Here is a 21,723-nt window from a genome sequence, read left to right as displayed (position 1 = left end):
AATAATGTTTTTTAATTCAAGAGTATTTGGTGCAGCGATGCAAAAACTGGGGTATGTATAAAAAGAATGCATTTTCAGTCCTGACTACTGAAATATATAAGACATATTGTGTTGGAAGTGCACTCTATACTGAAAAGAGGAGACGTGTGTTATTTGTGTGAGTTTTTCAAAAACTTTATGATTTTATGGGTTCTGACCGTCTCTCTCTCTCTCTCTCTCTCTCTCAAGTTCTGCTAACATAGGTGGATATACCGTATATCACATGTGTAACAATAGTGCCACGCCTGTCGTGAATGAATATTCGTATTTCTTCAAGTAGTTTTCAAGTGTTTTAGACTACACCACGCCCGAATACTTTCAGTCCTTTTTAATTTTCCGTCATTTATAAACGAACATAATTCATTCGCATTTCTTCACTTTTGTTCAGGTAAATATTTAAAAAATGAATTCTGTGAAATAACACACGTAGAATACATGACACAAGATATCAACAGATAGAAATACAACAGACTCCGCATACCTCGTCACATCTTATTTTAAATTATCTTTATCTCCAACAAATCTAGTGGATCAGATTTTTCCCTTTGGTGTTTTTTTTAGTTTAAAAGTATATGAACGTTGCCCACCTCAAATCTCTGCGAAACTTGAATAATTTGTTCTGTCCCCAAGTGCCAGAGTTTGCGCAATATACTGTACAAAATATGAATAGTTTCACAATTAAGTTACGACTTTCACCCAGTCATAAACTAGTGATAACATTGCCACTTTTTAAATAATTGTTTATAACGAACTCGACAAAAAAGCAATATTTTACGCAATATTAATGCGGAAAAACTACTAACGAAAAACAACGTTTCTACTGACATTAACATGTTCGGCAATTACTTAACTACAACATCACTTAAGCCTAAAACGAAATTAAAATAATGGTTGCCCGAGGCTATACCGTGAGGGCACCTAAGACTCATAAGTGGCAGCATCATATTATTTCATTATTTCCCTGCATGCCCTGAGCGTACCAACAACCCTACTGACATCAGCTCATCAACCATTTTTACAATAACAACGTGTTGGTTGCGTAAAACCGAACGTCGCCATAGCAGTACCCGTGAAAAGGTGCGCACGAACACGCTTTCATATTAACACACCTTCATTTATCTTTAAAACTTTAAAGTATCTGTCTATGATACACTTTCAAAATCGATCACGGATTGCCCACCACGCATCTTGGTGTTGAGTGATGAAATGGACAGCGTGTTGTGAAGAAGCAGTCTTCCAGGTCAGTGTTGTCAACCGGCTCCAAACAATACCTTTTCTCTTTTCACACATGGTATTTATCCACAGACAATGAACCTACCCAACAGCAAGCCATCCAAGTTGAATGATTTTCGCCTTACTCGAGCCATATCATATTATACTGAGGTAAAACCCTCATCCTTGGCTATATATCATATAGTGTGCGCTTCATTGATGTGATTATTAGTAAAATGCACGTGCTTTCCGTCCCTTCCATCTTCATCGTGCTCTGTCCCCAGTGTCTGAAGCGCTATCCAGGAGGACTCCGCGGAGCTCTTTGGACTGGGCACCTGCACTGCCACGTTCTGACATGACTGGGGGTGGCACATGTCGTTGTCCACGACAATTAATACTCGACGTGGTGACGGTGAAGATGATGCATTTGGTTCTGTGGATGAAATTATCGGAAAGAATATTTAAAGATAATAACTAACTTCTTTTAAGATGGTTCAACCGTGATGAAAGCGATGTGAAGGATATAAATGCGTTAAAGTCACCGTTGGAGGTCTGAATAATTATAGGCAGCCATATTTTTTATTTATTTTGCATTTGAGCATTTGCAATTGTTGATATGCAATATTATCAAATCCACGTGTTTCTAGAGTTGCTGAAGGTAATACTTGTACGAAACGGTTGCTGCCCGAATGCTTTATTTGCTTGCGCTTGTATCTACATTCTAAAGTTTTGCCTCGTATCATAATGTAGCATAAGCACAAAAAATCATTATAATTTTTTATATACAAAGACAAATATGTACAACTTCATCACCCGCTCAATTCCAAATTAGATACTGAGGTACTTCAACTTTAAAACATTCTACCTGTGGGAAAACTACACTCCGTACTTGTTCCCATCTCCGTCCTGCAGTATTCTGGATTTTGTTTTAACTTCCTACAGCCGTATCCACACACCAAAGCTATCACCACAAAGCCCACAAGGCCTCCAAATACGCTGCCTATGGCAACAACTATGGTACCAACTGAAAGACAACAATATGATATGGGTACGATGAGGCAAGTATGTTTTTCTACTATTTTAACCCAAATTCCGCCATCTTTCCCCTTCATCGAACAGAGGTCAATCGTGCTTTATCTACAGAATCTCCTGCGCTTTATTTCGAATTTCAATATCGACACGTATTTTGAACTAATGACGTCTAACCGTTCCAAACTCTTTTTAATTAAAGAAGTCACATAAAGGGCATACATCACAAAACTTGCGTAATTTGATACTTAAAATTCGACCGTTTTGCCTTTAGGTACCTTTATTATCTTCGACTTCCTTTAGCGTGAAGGTGAAGTCGTACTTGGTGGTCCCAGGGGAGACTTCGATTATGAGGAACTTGCCGCCAGTGGTTAAAGGTTCGACTGGCGTCTTCACAGTGCAGCTGTAGGTAGCCTGAAAAAAGAACCACTTTACTGTTCTTTAATTTTGTGAGGATAAGAGTCATTGTCTCTATCTGCTTCTTTAAGTTCCATCTGTGCTATCAGTCCCGGATTAACCGAAGGTGAAACTACTGATTACCTATGGTTTCTTCTTTTTTATGTGATATATAAAACTTAAGAAAAGAAAAAAGTTTGAAAATGTATGTTCACTTGATTTTCATGCCGTTTTTCTGACAGACAATTTTCTGTTATAGTAAGCTTCCAATCTGGTTGGCACTATGAGAGGAAATGTTTTCACGCAAACTTACCAAGAGAGATGAGGTAGACGACACATCCCCATCGTGGAACGTCAGACTAGTATGAGACAAGCAGGGCATGTAGAGCCGATGAAAAGTTATCTGGATCAGAAATCTCTGTCGAGCCGGAGATGTGCGAAAGTATAAGGAACATTTGGCTGGAGTCCGTAATTTGTGGTCTATCTTCCCCCACGCCCGCACCGTGGCGCCATCGTCTGTGACCACGTGATGCATGCTGTGAGAACAGTCGCGCGCAGAATTGTCCATAAAGAAAGCTGAAGCAGAGAAACAATGATATTTGCGTTAAGATGAACAGCATGATACTTCCTTATGCATGATATCTCCACATTCTGAAAACCATCAAGATGTGACCATTTTAATTGAAAGCCCAATATAATAAGCCAAACACGTACAGATCAAAAGACGCACACTTAATAGACCAGGTGTCGTGCTGCAATTGAAGACATACTTCTGCATTTTTATCGACGCTGATTACTTTCCAAAATATGGCATAGTAGAATGCGCATAACTGTTCACTGTATAACTCCCATTATTGTTTATCATCACCTACTGGTAATCTTGAGGACTTTTTTTTTCGTATAAGCTGAAATTTGTATGAACATTTCCTAAGTCGAAGATCTTGGTAGCTCGAACATATGTTTCGGCCCTTCAGTATCCGAGTTATGCAAATTCTACCTATATACAGTTAGAAAGTCCTCATCCGGGGAAATGTTCTTAGTTGACCTACTTGGTACAGACCAGCTAGGCCCGAATAATATGGTCTTATTGTGTAATAAAAATATAAATAATTTTCCAAAGTTTGTCATGTTGCACGACCCTGTGGTTGAATTGAACGGCATTTCTGTAATTGACAAGATTGCTTGTAACAATATTAAACTCGTGATGTGTCTGATAAAACGATGATTACAATTTGCTAATTATTTGAAGGGAACGCCTTCCCAGCTGACTGCGACGAAAAAAAAAACAAATCGACAGTCAGAAAACTCATTCCAACACGTGAAACTATGCAAATGTTTAAGTCACTCTTCTTATTGATGAACGCAATGATCCGGGCTATGTTATTCAATAATCAGTAAATTGATTTCCCTGGGTACCTTGGAAAGGGCAAACTTCGTTATTTTTTGTTGAGCAAAATAACAATTTGGGTAGAACCGTAATTTCCTTAAACTGAGTTCCGAAGATAATCAAAATGTTTCCAACTGTGAAATGATTCAGACTTCATGAGACCCGATGCCAATCCTATTTCAAGGTTTTATTTTCTGATTATTTCCAATCTTTCCCCAATAACTGAAACATCAGGAAAACGTTCGAGAGGGAGAGAGAGAGAGAGAGAGAGAGGGAGAAAACTAGTGTGTACGAGTGTGTGCTTCCACGCGTTAGTGTGTGTCAGAGACAAAGACGGAGAAAAAGGATAAAGTGAGAGAGATTTTATATGTATGAGAGAGAAAGAGAGGGAGAGAGAGAGAGAGAGAGAGAGAGAGAGAGAGAGAGAGAGAAGTAGTGTGTGCGCAGGAGGGGGGGTTGCACGCGCATGAATGTGTCACGAACAGAGAGAACGACGAAGTAAAGAGAGAGAGAAAAAGAGAAAGATTTACGTACTCTTGTGCTCCCCATGTGTAACAATAGGTGCACACAGCATAATGGCTACCACGTAGTGTGCGACAGCATATACGACGTCAAGGGTCATCACAGGCACTCTGCATGCTACCTGAAATATACACAACACGAAATATTAAACCTATATATATATCATACCGTATTAAAATACCGAGGAAAATTTTTATTATTAATTTTATCCACTGTTGTTCATGTACATACATGTTGTGTAATACATTACCGTAAGTTGTAAAACATATGTGACCTGGTATAAAGTTACTAGTATGCAATATGGCCGCCATTTGACCCGAGCAAAATGTCCATGAGGTGTGTGTGACTCAAAGACGGAACGATATATTTTCGGGCGATCAATATTCACCCTAAAAGACTAATTATTTCCCGTAAAAACACTGGGAGTGGATCAGCACGGTCATTCTGCCTAGCACAAATACGCATGGGCCGGTAATAAGGTGTGGAGATTACGAGAGAAAGCATCCCAAGAAGCCGCAGTCACAATGGTGAGAGTATAGGCCAATGTCGTTCTCCAAGCGGCGGCAAGTCTAGTGTTAAAGCGGTTTAAAATTGTGCCGAAAATAAACAATTTCAGATTGAAATCATCTACAAAGATATATTAATGTGCATTATTGTCAAATGCGTCAACCTTACACAGCGTGTAAAAAAGTGAATAAAGACAGGTGGAGTCTGCCTCTATTGATTTAAATGTGACTGGTTTCCAATCTTGCCCTCGATCCAAAAGAGCTTTTTCAGTCGAAATAATATTGGGCGATTTTTTTCATTAAAATCGACCTTTTTTATGCGTCATTAAGCTAACGTAGTTATTTTCAAGATTTGTGTTGTATTGTAAAAAAATTGACAGCATTATATCCTATATACATATATGTTAAATCCATACATCTTACCTGGGAATACTGCCAGCCATAACCTGTTTTTAACCAGGTCATGTAAAGCAGTGGTAAAAGTACATGAATTGTGATTACTCCCATAGCAATTATTAATATACTCTCAGGGTTTCACATACACTCCTATAGAAAGGCTACATGACTCCATATGAATGGGAAAGAAATTTGGCAAGTTCATCCGGCGCCAGGGAAATAATATATAACGGAGTAATAGTTGTTGTATTATTAAATAAGATTGAATTGAATTGAATCAGTAAGGGCTGGGGTCGTGAAATGTTAAATGACATACGATCTATAAGATCATAAAAGCAAATTTAAATAAAATAAGTGAAATACATGCAGGTTTACACAAAATGAAATTATTATACGCTATTTAATTTGTTAAAAAACAGAATAAATAGCATAAGTAGGGTGGAGGCAATAAAAAAAAATATTATTCTGTTTTTTGTTTTTTTTTTAATTGATGATAGGTTATTCTCCCTCAAAAGCCAACAGCGCTGACGCATTCTCACACCAATCTTGCGTCAATCACAGGAATATTCTCTGAGCGCGCCGAATCATGGATACACATATACAAGTTGCGGTTGGTCAAATCAATCTTATCTCTGAAGCACCCTTGGCAAAAAAACGTGATTTTGCATAAGCAATCAATCAAAGGACAAGACAGCCAAGAACTACTCGCTGTATGATGTCTCCAAATGGCATATTCAGACATCACGGAAATGTATATATTCATTGTTTACGAATATTCTATATTTTCCAAATCACACTGCTTGAATAATACCTTATCTGTTTTAAGTTTAGGGGATATGGACTAGATCTTTTTTCTTTTTTCTTATCTTTGGATATTTGACGAGTACATGCACGTTTATTGGACAATTAATGCATAATTTCTCACCTTCGGTCATATGTATGGTAACAATTCCTCACTGATATACACTGTAACCGCGTACGAGGATTTTATTACATGCTTAGACTACAGCTTCGTGTGAATGCTGCATTACGTTTGTCAGAGTGCTTTCAGGTTATTAATGAGAATCAATTAATGAGTTTCTTAAAATCCTTAAGTATTTGTATCCATGCCTAAACACGTACCTAATTAATACAAACTATTTATGCTGATATTATCTGTGATTTTTTTCATGAAACGTGAAACGAAACACTAATGATGGCTTACAGTAGAAGATCGATCAATTAAGACATGCAAATATGGTATATCTCAAATGCATGACGTAAGCAATTCCCAACGAAGTACTTTTCACAAGATTATCTTTTAAACATAGGCTTGGCATTTACCAAATTCATCGGTGAATCTACTTCAAAAATAGAGAGAAATAAAAAAACACAGTTTCAACACAGATGCAACACGTGTTTGCAATATAACCATGTCCAAATTGATACGGCAAGGCAAGTATTTCTAGTATACAGTTTCAGCACATGCTGGGAATTCGTCTTGCTGAAGCCATCAAATTCGGCATATTTACCTTGATGTTGGGCGAAAAATCCAAATAATAACATATCCAGATGCGATTGAGATACGGCTGATGTAATAAACGGGCATCTTTCTGTGAGCATTAATTCAACCTACCATCTTCAAAATAAACCCTGCCAAGCAACGTACAAATGGACGACTCGCCATCACACGTTGGCCATTTATCTTGCTGGAGTAGTGATATCCTGTACAGTAACTAAGATGTTCGACGAGATCTGCAGCTCATTCTTTGTACAACATGGGATTAAGCGACAGCCAGTGTAATGTCCATTTGTAATCTGATATGATTAGGCTCAGTAGTGATTACAGCTTCTTGTATAAATGGAATTCATTCCCCATGCACCTGTATGTGTATGTAGGGCACAAACCAAATCAAATCAAAACAGTGATATTGATATCTACAATAAATACATTTAGCAAAGTTGACGACTACATCTGCAATACTTGCACGTGCCTGATAATAACTTTTATTTACATTTTAGAAAGATAGATTCTCACCTAAGAAATATAATATTAGCTACAGGGACAACAGTAAGCAATACACATGCATGCATATGTTTGGATTTTTTAAGCTACCACTGCTTTTACCATTGCCACAGGTCATGGTGTATTTTATGTGGGTCATAACCGGTGCGTTTACATTCATATCACTATTAAGAGTACAAAACATGAGGTTTTCTGCCAATAATATGAAAGAGCCAATGCAATTGAGGTCATGATGAATGTTACTTGATTTCTTCAATCTACTGACTTTGATTTGCTTTACACGACAGTACACATTGAGCATGAAAAGAAGCTTAGAAAATCATCTGCCAACTGAAAAAAAATATATATATTTCTGATATGACGATGATGATGGTATAAATGTCGAGCAAGTTGTTAATCTGTTTTTCTGTACGTCTGTTTGTTCATTCGTTGTTATCTGTTTCTGCTTCTTTAACAACAGCTGATCCAACGATTGGACCACCCGTGGGCCAATAAATCACCTCGATTACGTGCACGAACGTCGACGTCGTTATCAAGTAGCAATGTGCTTTTGGTTTTCGTTTTTCTTGGTCTCTGTAAATTATTGTGAAACGTACGGTATGGTTTATAAATCTGCCTAAAACTAGATTTTGGTACTAATGTAAAACAACCATCTCTCACGTGTTCATTGGTTGCAATTTTACTTGGATGACAGTATGCAATTTCTGGGAGAACAAAATATACCGCACGTGCCTTCTTGAAACTGGAAGCAGAAACGACAATAATTAAGGGAATTTTAAGAAGCACTTGAACGATGATCCTACAAAATAACGGCCAGGCCGGCCAGGCCCAGTAATGCACATTAAATACAGTGCGTGAGGCTACTAATAACATCACCATATATTCTTCCGCTGTATATTTTGATTCATGGCTTTCATTAAACAATTAGGCAAAAGTGCGTGAACTTGAAAATGAGGGGAAAATACGTGAAGTGCATTATCGCCTACACGGAGTGCCAATTCATCATCATTAGGTTATAATTACACTTAATTCACCGGCCATCGGGGACGGACATGCACTCAAAACTGATGACAAATTGCCTCGACAAATTGTCCCACTTTTTTTCCAAAAAGTCTTTCGCTATAGTATTTTTGCATGTGTTACATGTAATGTCATTTTCCTAAAATGCTTGATTTACCACTGATGCTAAAATATTGTTTTCACGACATTGCTATAACTTGATGATGACGCATCCCCATGTACATGTAATGCAAAAGAAGTTTAACCGTTATACATTGGGGGCTGAGCCAAAGGCAAGGGAGAAACTACATGTGCTCAGTGTAGCTATAAATGATTTGTAGGTTTCATTGCTGCACCCTCGCCTTCAGCTTGAAAATGACACAGTTATATTTACTTTTTTTCATTATACATTGTACCTCCAGTTTCTTTGTTGCCATTATGTGCGTGTACAATGTATGAGTTTCTTTAACCATTTTTATGTCTTGTTTGTAGTTATTCTTACCAAAAAGATTGGTAAAACAAGGGGTCCTATGCACATGTATAGGCCTATCCTACAATGTAGGCCTACATGTGCACTTACTCATTTTCCGAGAGTTCGATAATGTTATAGTATACTCGTTTTCCAACCTGTCTTACCCTTTTTCTCTGGTGTTTCACTTTTCCCACTTACTAATTTCTGTTTTTTGTCATTTACTATTCACATGTTCACGGAGTTGGATCGATCTACGTAGAACGATAGTTTCATTGGAAATGAGCCCTAACAATCCACACATTTTTAGACAGTGAGTGATAATCCAGTATAAGAGTGATAAATAAAGATACAATAAAACGAGTTGAAAACCATAATACACAAGTCAAAAGCATATGATAACTTACATGCACAGTCTCCGTTGCGCTGTTTACATAACATTGACAGTAATGGCTTCATTGTAACAGTTTTACATATAGGAACAGAACGTATTACACAGACATACTGCATATCACTTTACCTTAAGCACGCAACTGTCCGGATAAAGTACTCTCTCCTTCCGCTGTCTCTTAATTCCAAAAGATCGATCTTCTTCTCCGGAAATGCCAATACCAATGCAAATTCCGTCAGATCTCCTGAACGAGTTTCCTTCCAATTAAAGCATTTGTTGTCTCTCTGATCGTGATGTGTTCCTCAAAAAACGGTATTTCCCCTATTGCGGAAAGTGGATATAATATAACGTCGAATGAGATTGATCCAGTGAAGGCAAACTTGCAGAACCTCTGGCAAACTCTACGTGAGCTTTGCAGCCTCCGTTATCAACATATTAACTCAATGTGTGCGGTTTACTTCAGGAGAAGATCCCTCGACCGGGTTGACATATCTCATATTATAATCTGATCTACGTCGTATGACTGGCCTAGCATGAACGTTTTTATCAGGTTGGTTGGTGGGTGGTAACATTATCTTAATCCTGTCTAAGCATTCTGTTGAATATGTGCTTCAGTGCTTTTTCTGTGCATGCGAATCAAGTCCTGTGTAATTGTGGAGCTGCGAACATCCTTCTTGCAAAAGCAACAAGGTTCATGCAATAATAAACCAACCGTCTTCTGTCATGCTTTGCAAAACTGTACACTTTCCTATCTCACTTTGCCCACTGTATAAGAAATCAATATATCTTAATTCTCCTTAACTTTGCCCTCTTGCTGTGTCGTGATCATGTGTAATTAACACAAAAACTGACTTTTGGCCATGTACTTAACTTATATTAAGTAATTAATTACTAATACGTGACATCAGAATCGTTTCTCACGGTCTGTATAACACCCAAGAAAAACCTAAAAAACTTCAGAAATGACATGTTGGTCAGTAAAGCGACAGAGAAATGTCAATGATCTAATTGGGCCGTGTCCATCTTTGAAAACCTCACTTAATTGTAGTGTGCAAAGGTTTATCATTGACTACATTGCTTTGCTGACTAAATGTAGTATTAAGTCATTTTAGGATATACCCAGTCAAAGTGCATTTCACACAGAATGAAGTCGAAATATATCCGCAAAGTAATTACCTTAGCTTGTAGAATGTGACTAACAGTATACGGGAGACCTACACGGAACCGATCTGTTGGCAACGAAGTACTGAAATATATATTTATATAATTTTTCTATATATCAATGCAAGTGCTGTGTACATCTTTCTATTCACAGTGTTATTCATATCTAAATGGTAAAATAACACAATGGGATATCTTTGACGTATTTAATAACAGGTTTAAGAATCAGAAATACTTTTTGTGTAAATGCCATTCAAATAGACTCAATACCATGGTTAGAAGGCAACGAGACACGTCAAATGGTAAAATAACGCAACGGGATATCTTTGAACATATTTAATGACAGGTTTAAGAATCAGAATTACTTTTTTTGCGTAAATGCCATTCGAATAGATTCAATACAATGGTTTGAAGGCAACGAGACACAACGTCGATCAATCACAATGGCAGTTCTGACTGCAAGCTTTTAAAGCGCCTATTTCTTAAAGGCAGGGTTCACGCAAAGGCCAACTTCGTTTTGAAGTTGTGTCCTCAAGCGTTGTTCTTTAGTAGAAAATAAAACTCAAAAGATCCTTGGATTGGGTGTTTACTGGATGAATAGAAATATGGACTAAGAAGAACGGAATATTACGAAAGCTTGAGAAAAAAGCCGATGTCGCCTAGGCATCATATTTGGCAGGGCAACTCATTAATGACTGTGTAGATAAAATGCGCAGTTGATCCCAAATGTGTGTTTTAACAGGGAAAATGGACAACGCCCCTCCTATAGGTACAAGTTAAGTACGTACTAGTTCCATTAACGAAACAGACTTACATGTATGTAACAAAAAGCCACTGCTGACCACATTTTTTATGTCAAAAGGCACAGGTGAAAGCTTTATTTGATGTATAAGGCTTTGAAAGTCTTCTGGACACTCCTGAATGACATTTTAATCGCCACGAACCAAACAAGACATCAAGCTAAATTAATGACGTAAATGCTAACTGCAAGGGGATTGTAATAATGAAAGTATTCACAGGTTTGCTGATGATGATTGCCTTAAGCAGTGTATTTCAAGCGGTTAAATAGTAACACTGATTAATGCATGTAATACGCCTTCACGCGTGCGCCTTGGGAACGTATTTACCTCATTGGAAGCTCGGAATATGCAACTTCAGCGTGAAAATAACGGTTACTCAATGACAGGCCCTTGAGAAAATAAAGTCCAAATGATACGACATGCCTTTGTAAAACCGGGCCTTCTTTCTTCATTTCACGAAGTAAAAAGCTCTTTCAGTATACGTATCATTAAGGCGATTCCACAAAATTGTAAACAAAAAATGCTACTACAGAAACAATTTAAATGATCAACAAAGCCCCCGTCCTTTATGTAAGATTTAAATACAAATATTGAAATCACATTATTTTTATACTGTGTAGCTGACAATAATAAAATCAATCACATAAAAAAATTAAGTGACATTCCTTAACCCAACATTTTACTAATATGACCAGTACCTCGACTTATATTTCTGAGCTGGGCTCTCAATGCATCTTGATCAACGGCACCAAATATTAACACCATCCGTCATACTTAAAAGCGATTTCAAGTAAAAAGTTCAAAGATCGTTCTCCATGACTTAGAACTTGCCCTTCCTGTTCTAGCAGTAAAGTCTTCGGCATATTACCTTAATGTGCCCCAGGAGAAGTCCACTTTTATACCTTAGTGACAGCTTCATTTGTGAAGTGATCGATGCATTGATTGTCTAGAAGCCATGGGCATGTATATATACTCATATATACATGGAGATATGCATCCCAACGTGCCATATGGGACGGCTGAACCCTGGTTAACTAGACTCAGTTTGAATGCAATTTCAAAGCAATGCATCCTTCCCAAAAACTCACACACACAGAGAGAGAGAGAGAGAGAAGGAGAGAAAGAGCGCGTAAACCAATGCTCGATTTTTATAGCTTGTATGATTCATTGGTGAAATTTTGTTATTGTACTGTGAAGAGCATTTTACACTTAAACAGACGCAGGACTTGTACAATATTAGTCTTTCACCCAAAAATAACGCGGTAATTGGTGCCCTATTCAAGAGGACGTGGAAATGAAGAGTAAGATGCATGACAAATAAAGGTCTGCCATATTTCATTACCGTTACAAATCACCTGTCTCCAAGATATGAAGCCTCATTAATTTAACATTACATGTGTGAATCCTGGTTGTCTTCTAAGACTTGCACTACGGCACTGCTTCCGGACGAATGAACGTAATTAAATATTTCATGCCCAGCATAATCAGTGCCCAAAATATTGACCAGTATTACATATGCAGCACCTTCCATGGTGACATGTTGCCGGCAAAATTACAACGCGTTGCCTCCATATAATCTGCCAAAAAACGTGCCCTGGAATTATGTCTCTACTCACGCTCTCACGAGCCGGAGATTATGCCCTTTTCTTGAATTTCAGCATGCACACAGGAAGCCGACAGCTGACAGTTGAAAGTAATCCGATTTTGTTTTGCTGGAGGTGAATACCAGACCGTCAAAAGGAACTCTTGGGTAAACTATATAATTAATAAAAAATTATTACTCTTAGAGACTAAATTCGCTCACCATGCACCTACCTTACAATGCGCTCTTTTTCCTCTGACTTTGCATTCGCTGAATGGCAAGAATTCCAGGAGTTAAATTCATTTTTTCACTACGTGAACAATGACGTTTCTTGATAGGCCTCATCTGTCTCCATTTGTGTTAGAAAGGTAATGAAAAATTGATACTGCCATTGCGTGCCAGCTATTTTGAACTCTACTCCCACGGTCTCTCCAGGTTACTTGTACCTTGAAAAATGTTTTTTTTCAATGAACTATATGAGAAATAAAAAACAGATAGCGAATTTTTCTGGTTGCATGGGTTACATGCAAGAATGAGAAGATTTTTTTCCTTTTAAGTGCAGGAGTACCATTTTAATTTGGAGCATTGGCAGTTTGGTCTTGTCTGTTGGAAGGCTAGTTGAAAATCTCATTAGAATTGACAATTTGTCGATTGGCACGCTACCATATGTCCCTGGTAACTGTAAAACACATATATATATATATATATATATATATATATATATATATATATATATATATATATATATATATATATGGAATCAGACATAGACACTTAATCTTCAATTAAAGAATACGGAAATTAGTCAGTACATATAGAAATCTACAGGACTCCAGTGAGCTCTATAGAAATCCTACAGGACGCGCTATTGGACACATGTTGTAAAGGACCCTATAGGATTTATGGCCAATTTAAAGACGTACTATATGATACTGTACTATATGATTCTTGTGAACACCAAGCTTTGTCTCCCTGAGTTTGTCAAACAATTAAAATGAAACCTTTCAAGCAGTAGCTATCTCTGGAGATGGCTCTTGTGACAGAGATGTAGCTGAATAGAAAAATGAACTGGCGAGTGAGAATAATGCATTGTTCGTTCTGAAATTTGAGACACTTGTCGATAGGTCATCTAATGCGTCAATTGTCAATACTTCAGCAAAACATGCCATTGTGTTGGCAGATATCACAAAAATACTGCTTGTCACGTTTGTCTATTTTGTTCTGAATTTTGTAACATGAACGTAGCATATTCTATGGAATTTTGAATATTCCACTTCGCGTATGTCATGATAGCTTTATGCAGAATGCATCTGTCTCTAATTAGGTTGTTGTGGTTCGGAAAACCATTCTGGAGTTATTCTGCGAATTTTATATTAGTCAACGTTAAAAAAATTCCCTTGTTAACCATAATAGCTAGTACCTAACACGTACCATGTACGCTACCTACGTGTTTTAACTACTGAAAGTTAAAGTGAAAGTTCCTGATTGATATTTTCAGTGAAAAATTTAAACAATAAAGTACATATTCCAAACAATATCAAAATATCAACCTAAAAAATAAAGAACCTGCCTGAACCTTATTATTATCAGTTGGGAATATATCAATGCATAAAAAAACAATATGATGCACCATAAAATCTGTTTCAACAGCTCCGCAGTTTCTTCTCTTAACTTGTACTCTTAGCCCTTAGCTTTGGATATCTGTATAAATTTTATTCTTTCAAATAACGAAGCTTACCAGTAGATGCGACAGAGAACTAATAGTGTAGTTTCGTCATTAATGTTTTTTTTCGGTATCTTGGATGCATTTTGAACGCCAATACAAAGTAACTTACCAACATAAAACATAACCCCAAATAGATTTTAAAAAATCAATTGCTAACGTATCCCCTATTGTTCCCGTTATGGGTTTCAAGCCATCTCAGCTTACCACCTACCTGCTATTCTCAAAACTAAATATAAAGTATTAATCGTACGAAAACATCACTGGATAGATATACACTTAAAAGCGAAGGAATAAAGTTTTATTAAAATATCGAAACAAATCTGGCCACTGCCATGTAGCGACTAGAAATGCCACGAGAAACTGCAATAGTCCTACTGTGCTCATCATTTCTCCTCGATAAACTAATTTTAAGCAAACGTCTATTCGAATTAGATAACTGTGCCTGATAATAGGCAATTAGGGATATGAAATGATTGGGTCTGTTTATCTCCTAGTACTGTACAATGTTTTTGGTTTATCATGTACGTTGTAGGCTATGTCCAAATCACCCTGCAATATGATATCTCAACGAAATGAACTATAAATTTATAGGGAACTAACGAAGACAAATTTAACAAAAATGTGGCTTTTTGTTACATGTTATTATGCATCTGCTTGTATTTCTTCCAGTGCATCAATTTCTGGCGCCAGGCCTGTTACAGTAAATGGACGGTGAGGATTTTCAAACCCCTGCTTCAACGTGCCTGTACATGTATCATTGTTCAAATTCATGAGGAGCTTAGACTGGGTTACCATGCTACTGTACTATATGCCTAGATCGATCTAACAGGGTCGATCTATCCCCAAAGGATTTCTCGCTAAATTGCTTTCGACTGAACTGTCTGGCACGCCTACTGAAGCCGCTAAACGATAGTTAATTACACCCTAACAGCTTCAGTGGGTGTGCGAAACATCTAAGTCGCTTAATTTGATAGCAATTTAGTGAGAATCCCCTTGGAGATGGATCGATCCAACGTTAGTACGATAGGCTCTGGGAATGGTCCCTTGAATTAAACTAAATTGCGCAGTGGTCAACAATAGGCGGCCAGTTTATTAAGAACCCCCATTGCGTCTTATAACAGCTACTAGTGGCGTTTTTTTGTCTATTTCCGGTCTTACTCTGCCCTAATTTGAACGCACGCTGTCCACACTATCTTTAAGCTTCGTTAATATCTGAACAACTTTATAAGTTCTCGAAAACTCACCTATAAAGAAACGTTTAACAGACTGAATTTTTCAGTTCCACTCAGCCTGTAAGGTAAAATATAAGGCGTCTTGGGAACCCGCAAGAATACAGTCATAGCACTCTCTCTTCACTGATACCAAACGATGCTTTTTGCCATTATATCACAGTCATTATCCTAGATTTTTGATTAAGCTAGATACGTTATGGGGCTATAAAAGTACACACAATACAACAGAACACGGGTATGCCATGGTAGATAACGTAAACCTTGCTAAATAATAAAACTGATTACCCTGGAGAAAATTAGTGCTTTCTGTGTGTCTCTATTGCAGACACTAGTGACGTAACTCAGTGAATGCAAATGGCTCGAATTAGACTATCATGGATGTTTTAATTGCGTCTTACGTCATTAAGTCGATTATTACGTGCGCAAGGGACGTCTACATTGTTACCGAGACGGGGGTGGGGGTGGGGGGGGGGGGAGTGGAGTTGAGGTCCAAACGTGACAAGGCGTGAATAGACGACGGCAACATTACTTAGTTTTGCAACTTATAAACTTATTATAACTTTTAAACTCATTTTATTGAAGATTGAGAATACACTGAAATATGACAGACTGGATTTACCAGCAGTAGCGCAATTCTTGCAAATGAATCTTTTTGACGCTCGTTCTTTCATTGCTACAATTAGTGTATAGAACATGTATATGTTTCCATAAACATTTTCTGTGCTGTCCCGAGTCGCTCCCTAATTAGGCAGCCCATCCATTGATTTCGTTTCAGGCTTAGGTCACGCAGATAAGTGCGAGAGAAACGCCTTCTTCCACATCTTGCAAATTATGTTAGTCTAAAAGACGTTGAATGTTGCATTGGGGCCTATGCGTACCTTAGTATATACTCTTGTTAAGAACCGGATGGGGAGAGGGGTCGAAATTTATGTTCTTGTCGAAATCAGATGGACCTGTCTTAATCTCAGCACAGTACTGTTAAAACCAAAAACGTACATTTCAACAACTTATTCTTCAAAGGGGAAATTTGATCTCCGTTCAAATAACCATGGAGGTCATTCTTGGATTATTACTATTATTTTTAACTCAAGCTACGCAACCCTGCGTTAAATGGATAACTTGAAGATAACCCTTTTACAAACGTGCCTTAATGCCATTTCCAATAATAATAATAATAATAATAATAAGTTTAGTGATCACAAAAAAGGTTTTACATTTAGATTTATGCCATTTTCAATGTGCACAGTCATGCTGATTATTCATGGACTTAAGCTGTCAGTAATCTTTCAAGCTCATGGTGAACGGCACAGATAAAATCTTAATCTCAACAGGACGCGATCATCCGATTTTGTTTGGATTTTAGCATCACACATCTTGTTTACAGTATGTTGCACATATTGAAAATAACGTTATCACAGGGTCCTATTAGCAGGGCACGCACAGCACAAATTTGCATCGATTCTTTTCAGTCAAATAATGAAGACATCGCATGATTAGGCACTTAAAAGTTGAGATTGCGCAGTCATCGTCACTACATGAAAACAGGTGGAGAACCAACAATGGAAATTCCTCGTAAAATCGAACGAAAGTTGAAGAAACAAAATGTCTGATAGATCCACTTATATATCAAACATATAGACTTTATAAATATACCTATAATATATAGAGAGAGTCACATGTTGACACAGGGTATCTACTGTATCTCTCCCCCATCCCTCCCCAGGAAAAATGGGATGCACACATGGTGTTTTTGACTCTATATGTTAAAAGTTAAAATATTCAACCAATGAGCACCTTTGCCATTTTGAACCTGTGGCGATCATGGATCATTTCCATATTCAAACAGTTGGCAGAATCTGACTTTTAAAGTTTAACCTTACTCATATGATTTTATATGCCCTTTTTGTCCTTTAATGATATGATCTAACAATTATATTCATAAATGAGTATAAGTATTTGGTAAATAATAATCTTAAACAATGTATGCTTCTAACGCTTTTGGGCATGTGTTCAAATTCATTAAGAAGTCGCTGGTTCTCTCTAATACACATTGCAATTTATGGCATAGCCAGAAGCCAACTCACCAACATAGAATGCAACAATTCAATCAACGCGACAAAACATTCTGACCGGTCATTTGACTTTGGGGAATATTCGAGTGCAAATCTTGCGATAGATACTTGCATAGTTATCAAAACCACAAACGACTCTTCTCCAATTCAAATCATGTAGATGTAACGCATAAAAAGATTCCATGACAGACAAGGGACTTACTTAAAGAAGCAACTAACCAGCCACAAAAGGCGTCAAGTTGGTTCTGATGGATCAGGAGCTACAAGAAGGCCTCCCTTAGCAAAATATCACGCCTGTCGCAAATTCCTGCGATTCCTTCTTGCAGATTTGTAACAAATTTATTGAAACATGGCTGCATATTATATTAGCAGTAATAAAATTTTCCTTGCAAACTCCTGCAAACTCGTTGCTGCAACCTTTTAAATTTAATAACAATAATGCCACAATATTGCTGCAAAATTTTCATTTTGCTATTTTATAACTTTTGAGAAAAAAAGGTTAATATGAATCTTCTGCAATTCAATAATATATTTATTAATAATAATAATAATTTATTCAGCTTTGAATGTTACAATTTAACAATGTTCGCTGTCTAGGCTACTACAGAATCTACCATATTGTGCTTACAGAAAAGGACAGTGCTACTTCATTGTGCTGCTAACTGTATATACTGTGATATTGCTTTATTGTGAATAACACCTTATTCTATCGGAAGCAAATGTTTCGTGCAACCACATAAGTGCTCCATTTCGATGAGATAACACTGTGCCTGAAGACTAATTCCCCAATCAAGGCACACGCACGTCTGTAAGACATCGTCTAAATCAGCGGGTGGCATTTGGAATTATGTAAGGCACATTATCGTTTGTCTGGTCCCTTGATTTCTCATTTAAAGCAACTGTGTGATTTAGCAAGACGTTTTGAATAAGCAAAGATTACTTGCGATATTCAATGATAAAAAATTATTAGGTAACAAAAGCATAAAATCCTATAGTTCTATGCTAGCAAACACTGTTGGAGGGAGAAGGGAGGCAGGGGCGTGGGTCTCGAGGCCTGCTGAAGGGTCCCGAAATTTTTTGGTATTTTAGGGGGTGCACGGTGCCATTCAGTCAAAATTCTAATTTCAAGAGGGGACCATGGTGTGATTTTTTTCAGAAATCGAAGGGGGGGGGTTCAGGACCCCCTTGACACCCCCACTAAATCCGCCACTGGGGAGGGGGCAGAGATATGGGCTCTACCTCATCTATGCCCTAGATTTGTACAGTGTAGAGTGCATCACTTATTTAATATTTCTCGTTACGTTAGACACCTAATAAAGAAATCAAGTTTTGAGGTCGATAATACCAATCACATAAACGCGCGGAAGCGATCTTAAACCAGTCTATAAACTTAAGCCCCTTTAATGAGGTCCAATGTTTCCGCAAATTTGGAGACTGGTGTGCAAGATCTGATGAATGATGAGCTGATGGATCCATATATATTCTGGAAAATACGCTGTTAAAGTCAACGACAAACCGATACATATTTTCATTGCAATGAGCTGGAGGAACTGAATGGACACGTCATTTGGGCTTTTACTTCGGGGTATTCAATTTCCAGAATTTGATTCACATATATTCTTAATTCTAATTCTTCTGGTTGACCAAGATATTGCACTCATTTGAGGAATGCTTTGGCAGTCGAATTGAACTGTATTTTGGGGGTTTGCACCGACATTATCTCAAGTAATTTGATATTTCTTGGTTACAAAATGAACTTATCTATTGGTATACCATATAACATTATCATATAAGAATAAACAGCTCTTTGAACTGAAGCTGTCTACTGTCCCTTCAGTATAACCCTGCCTCCAGGAAAATGGGTCGATCAAAACCCCAGTTGCAAGCTGCCTACACTATTCTCCTGTTCATTACGTATTCTTCCTTGAAAGAACCGACTCCGTTTCTTTCTCGGAAGATGATCGCAAGGGGATAAATTCCCATTCCGCCTCACAGATGATACTGCATGCAGAGGATAGAATGGTTCGTATTATCCACCATGGTACCCACCCGTAAAGATTTTTTTAATTTACCAACATAGGATGCTACTGTACATATCTCAACACAATTTATGACAAAATTGCCGGGTAAGCTCTCTCATCCTTAAATCTAATGAGTATCATGCCATAACACAATCTTCTGGTTTGTCTATTTGAGCGAAAAGAAACATTTTGCATCTGGTTCCTTTGTATGGAATTCATGATGGGGGTTTTCTTCCTTTTATATAACTTGAGAAAATCTAACCTTAATTCCAACCCACTGCGGTCCACCGATACTAATAAGGCAATTTGGCGATCTTGAAACAAAATAAAACCAAAAAAAAAAAAAAAAAACAACCGAAATATAGTTTAGCAATGGTTGACATTTTTTTTCTTTGCGACAACTTGAGCTCACGAATCCGAATAATATACTTTAATACAATATATCTCTCCCACATTTTAATAAATGCCTTTGTATACCATGATCAAACCCATGTCCTTAATCACAACGGAAAAAGGTTGGCTACTGAGGGTCTTATTATTCTGAGATACAAATTGGACATAAATACCCCACACTGTATATGTGTTCCAATAACCTATAACAGCCTTACTTGGGCCAATTTTTACTACCGGAAAAAGCATTGTCTAGCACGAAGCGCGATTCTTGTTTAATTAAATAAATTGGGACACGTAGACAATTTTCACGTGCATACCTCAGATAAGTGAATGTGATTCCATATAAGAGATCCTTTTATAACAAGTCGATTATTAATACAATGGTATGGCACGTAAGTTTTTGTCACAATGGAAAATGCGGTTGCCTCTGATGAAACCACTTAAATTGCCTTTTATACAGTGACAAACAAACTGTGTTCCAATAACGTCAACAGGGGCAATTTGCTTGCAATAATGACACACACAATTTTTTCACGTTTTCAACACAACAAACCTAAATCAAATATATTTGACAGAGGTTGATTCTTGCTCTGCTGGAGCAGAGATCGACCAGAACCGGTTAAAAAACACTTGCAAATTAAACATTTACTCAACTTCGACCGCAAAGCGTAAATTAGAATGCCCATAGAAGGTCATTATCATGTACATGTATAATACAAAAACATCTTCCCTTTCCTGATCAGCAAGCGCCCACATTTAATAGTAGGCCTCAAACACTACCATTCCGAATCAAAATCAACATGAACTCTCTCTATAAAAAAAAACATGCAACCACAATTAACCGCAAAGATTCCCACAATTTTAATAGGAAACTTCGTTTTTACTGTGCTAATCCAATTGCAAAGAATAATAACTTAATTGCCTTCGATCGTTGGTGACAGGTTCCCGGTACCAAGCAAGACGTATACTTACCACAAACAGCACCCGATCCGCAACTCCGTCAATAATGTTATGAGCAACACGAGTTGCTAACACACTCTGACAGGTCTGGAGCTGCTTTGCCGCCAATACGTACGTATAAGATTGCTTAATCTTTATTATGGTTCACGTGAAGGACAAGATACTACGCTCAAGCTATCAATCAAGTTAGGAAGTATAAACGGGGAGTAATATTGGATTGGTTTTAGTCTTAATTTTCAAGGGAATTGTGGTATATCCCAAGCTCATGATCTAAATATGTGTAAACACAATAATGAGGCTGTGAATAGATAAAAAAAAGCATTGTTATGATGTCACTTTTAGAAAAGTGACATTTGCTGTCTGATGGAAAAGCATATGTCGAGATGGTGAATTGGGTACCGATAAAAAAGTGATTTCGCAAAACG

At 37.4% G+C, this 21,723-nt stretch overlaps 1 protein-coding gene across 1 annotated transcript; it reads right to left on the bottom strand.

Moving 5' to 3' along the window:
* Positions 1–352: 352 nt before the first annotated feature.
* Positions 353–21,408, bottom strand: LOC106177396 (uncharacterized). Its single transcript, XM_013560155.2, has 6 exons — positions 21,311–21,408; positions 4,598–4,706; positions 2,990–3,252; positions 2,559–2,694; positions 2,117–2,275; positions 353–1,684 (listed from the first exon to the last, which is right to left on the bottom strand). The coding sequence occupies exons 2-6, from the start codon at positions 4,683–4,685 to the stop codon at positions 1,449–1,451; spliced, it is 882 nt and encodes a 293-aa protein (XP_013415609.1). The 5' UTR covers positions 4,686–4,706; positions 21,311–21,408; the 3' UTR covers positions 353–1,448.
* Between the last annotated feature and the right edge of the window lie 315 nt (positions 21,409–21,723).

The sequence above is a fragment of the Lingula anatina genome, chromosome 10, assembly GCF_051362555.1.
Source record: "Lingula anatina isolate TDL-2025a chromosome 10, LinAna3.0, whole genome shotgun sequence".
In the NCBI taxonomy this organism is placed as follows: Eukaryota; Metazoa; Brachiopoda; class Lingulata; order Lingulida; family Lingulidae; genus Lingula; species Lingula anatina.
Note: the sequence above shows the minus strand (reverse complement) of the source record. Positions and strands in the feature narration are given on the sequence as shown.

Coding starts and splice junctions, on each gene's coding strand:
- LOC106177396 (XM_013560155.2), bottom strand. CDS start 4,685: ATGACCCTTGACGTCGTATATGCTGTCGCACACTACGTGGTAGCCATT. Junction 3,253..4,597: donor TACACATGGGGAGCACAAGA/GTACGTAAATCT, acceptor TCTCTGCTTCAG/CTTTCTTTATGGACAATTCT. Junction 2,276..2,558: donor GGAAGTCGAAGATAATAAAG/GTACCTAAAGGC, acceptor GTTGTCTTTCAG/TTGGTACCATAGTTGTTGCC.